General features: G+C 45.8%; 1 protein-coding gene across 1 annotated transcript in view; it reads left to right on the plus strand.

Moving 5' to 3' along the window:
• The first annotated feature begins 969 nt into the window (after nt 1–969).
• PACS2 (phosphofurin acidic cluster sorting protein 2) overlaps nt 970–2329 on the plus strand; it is a 48491-nt gene continuing 47131 nt past the window's right edge. The window contains exon 1 of the mRNA XM_017729681.1: nt 970–1057. Within this exon, the coding sequence (XP_017585170.1) occupies nt 1052–1057 (6 nt within the window). The 5' untranslated portion in view covers nt 970–1051. The remainder of the gene's footprint in view (nt 1058–2329) is intronic.

The raw sequence follows: 2329 nt of genomic DNA on the forward strand, positions 1-2329 counted from the left end.
AAAGGCAGTGCTGGCTCCTGGCCAGCGTGACAGATGATGTCTAGTCACTGCAGCCCGCCCAGCAACTTTCTCTGGCCTCTGCTATCCTCAAACTGAGCTGTCTTGGCTTCAGGTTTATCTTTCCCTGAAGTTCGTTTATGAATATGCCTTCTGAATTCCCCCAGCTAGTGGTAACTTCTGTGAAACTGTGACAGTGCCAATGCCATGGTTCTGTTACCCAGAGCCTTAACTTTGCTGCAGAGGCTGAATTTCATCTGCTCCCAAGCTCCCTGTGCTGGAAGGCAGAAGTGCAAACAGCTTTAACCAGAACAATGTAGCATTGCCTGGGTGAAGAATGTGAATTACTTGCATATGTGTGGCATGTGAACACCAGGGCCAGAGGGCACCACTTGAGTCCTTTCCTTCTTTCTTTTCCTTTTTTTCTCCCTCCTTTCTATTAGAGATGCCTGAGCCACTTGCTACTACTTTTGTTTGGGGGTGAGGAGAAGAATGTGTGGGTTGACAAGAGGAGGTGGGAGCAAGATCTTTAGGAGCCAGGAGTCTGAAGATGAAAAAGCCAACAATCTAGGAAAGCCTTGTAGACAAGTTTAAAATTAGATTGACCCTATGCTTTCATATTGCTGGAATTTAATTCCTCTGACCCTGAAGCTTTTGGTCTGACTCAGAGCAAGGGTTCCCAGGCTGTGGTCGGTGAAGGCCAGTGCTGTTTGGGGCTCTCATGTGGCCATGGGTCTGTATCAGAGACAGATGTACCTCCTGTCCACCTCCTTGTATTTATTGAAAGTTGAGAAATTGAGTCTGAGAAGCCAGGGAAGCCTCATATATTTCTGCTGTCTTTGTATCAGTGTGCGGCTTGTGTCTGGAGCCTGTTCACCCTTAAACTGGGATACTGCTGTGTGTAAAAGCTGTTCAGAGCTTTTCCTTTTTCAGGCATGATTGTAACTGTTTCTCTTCTGTTCCTGTTTGCAGGTTGTGCAGCTTGACATTAAAGAAACTGGTAGTCTTAAAGGAATTGGATAAGGAGCTTATTTCTGGGGTCATTGCTGTCAAAATGCAGGTAATTGCTGCTCAGTTCTAAGAATTGTGTTGTTTGACTAAAAATACTGGCAGGTGCCCAAACTGAACTTTACCTCCACATAAGGGTCCATTGCATCCACAGTCCCAAGTCCATCAGGGCATTCTGGATCTGTGCAGACTCTCCTTCTCCCATCTTCCTACTTCATTTCACTGTTGTAAGCGAAGAATATTGTTCACTGATGGCTCAGCATGAGCTTGTCTGCATGTAAAAATGCTCTTTATGAATCATATGTCACCTTTTCTTCCTGAGCTGGCACTAAATCCAAGCCTGGTTCTCTTTTTAACAGTCTGGGGCTGAACATCTTGGTAACTGGGTCTTGGTTTGGGGGAGTCTGGGCCTTCCTCTGCTGGTGGGCAGCTCTGCTATTGAGCCTGTGGCCAAGCTTGTCAGTGGATTTGTAGGGTGCCTGTACAGACTAATTACTTTTCCTAAAATACAGTTGTTATCCTAGGTAGATAACCCACTTTACAGCAGATGTTTGCCATTTAATTAGGTAACTCCATGTAGGTCACACTGCCTGGAGGCGGGCTGGGAAGGAAGGGGACTCAGTTCCACAGTGCGTCACGGCATCAGTTCAGCTCATGTGCTCCCATCACTGCAAATGCTAAAGTGCTTAACGAGTAAAAGCCTGGCAGACCTATAAGTAGAACGTCAACTGTGCTGAAAAGCTGCTGCTTTTCAAATAAAGAACTAGGCAAACCCCTGCAGAGAGCTGGTTGTGTCAAAGCACACAAAATCTAGTTTGGAAGGTGAAATCAGGAAGGGCCTGTGGTGGAAAAATATATAGCTGAGGATTTAATTGGTATCTCTCATCTTTAAGTTGTCCAGCTGGGGTAAAAATGTGTCCCTCTATGTTGGAGGGAGTTCATGCAGCCACAGCAGGGAGCAGAAAGGCAGGGAATTGCTTCACACACCTGGTTTGTGGGAACCTCAGAAGAAGCACTGCTGTGGGTTTCCAGGCTGTCAGATACTGCTTATCAAGGCTGAAAGCTTTCCATATGTTTGTGCTCCTAGATGATGAATGCATCACTGTAAGGACCTGAGGCTTGTCAGTGAATGATCTATACCCAGAGAGTGCCAGACTTGGGTTGAAGAATTCAGTAGCTTTTATTAGAGCAAAACCTTCTTTTCCTCTCCAGATTACTGCTGACTGCTTACACTTTCTATAGGTGAAAGCTTGCCCCAGACCCACAAATCCAAAGGGAATTTTAACACGTGGGAGTTTCACATCCCATTTTGTGCATTTGTTGT

Source organism: Corvus brachyrhynchos, unplaced genomic scaffold, assembly GCF_000691975.1.
Source record: "Corvus brachyrhynchos isolate BGI_N302 unplaced genomic scaffold, ASM69197v1 scaffold101, whole genome shotgun sequence".
In the NCBI taxonomy this organism is placed as follows: domain Eukaryota; kingdom Metazoa; phylum Chordata; class Aves; order Passeriformes; family Corvidae; genus Corvus; species Corvus brachyrhynchos.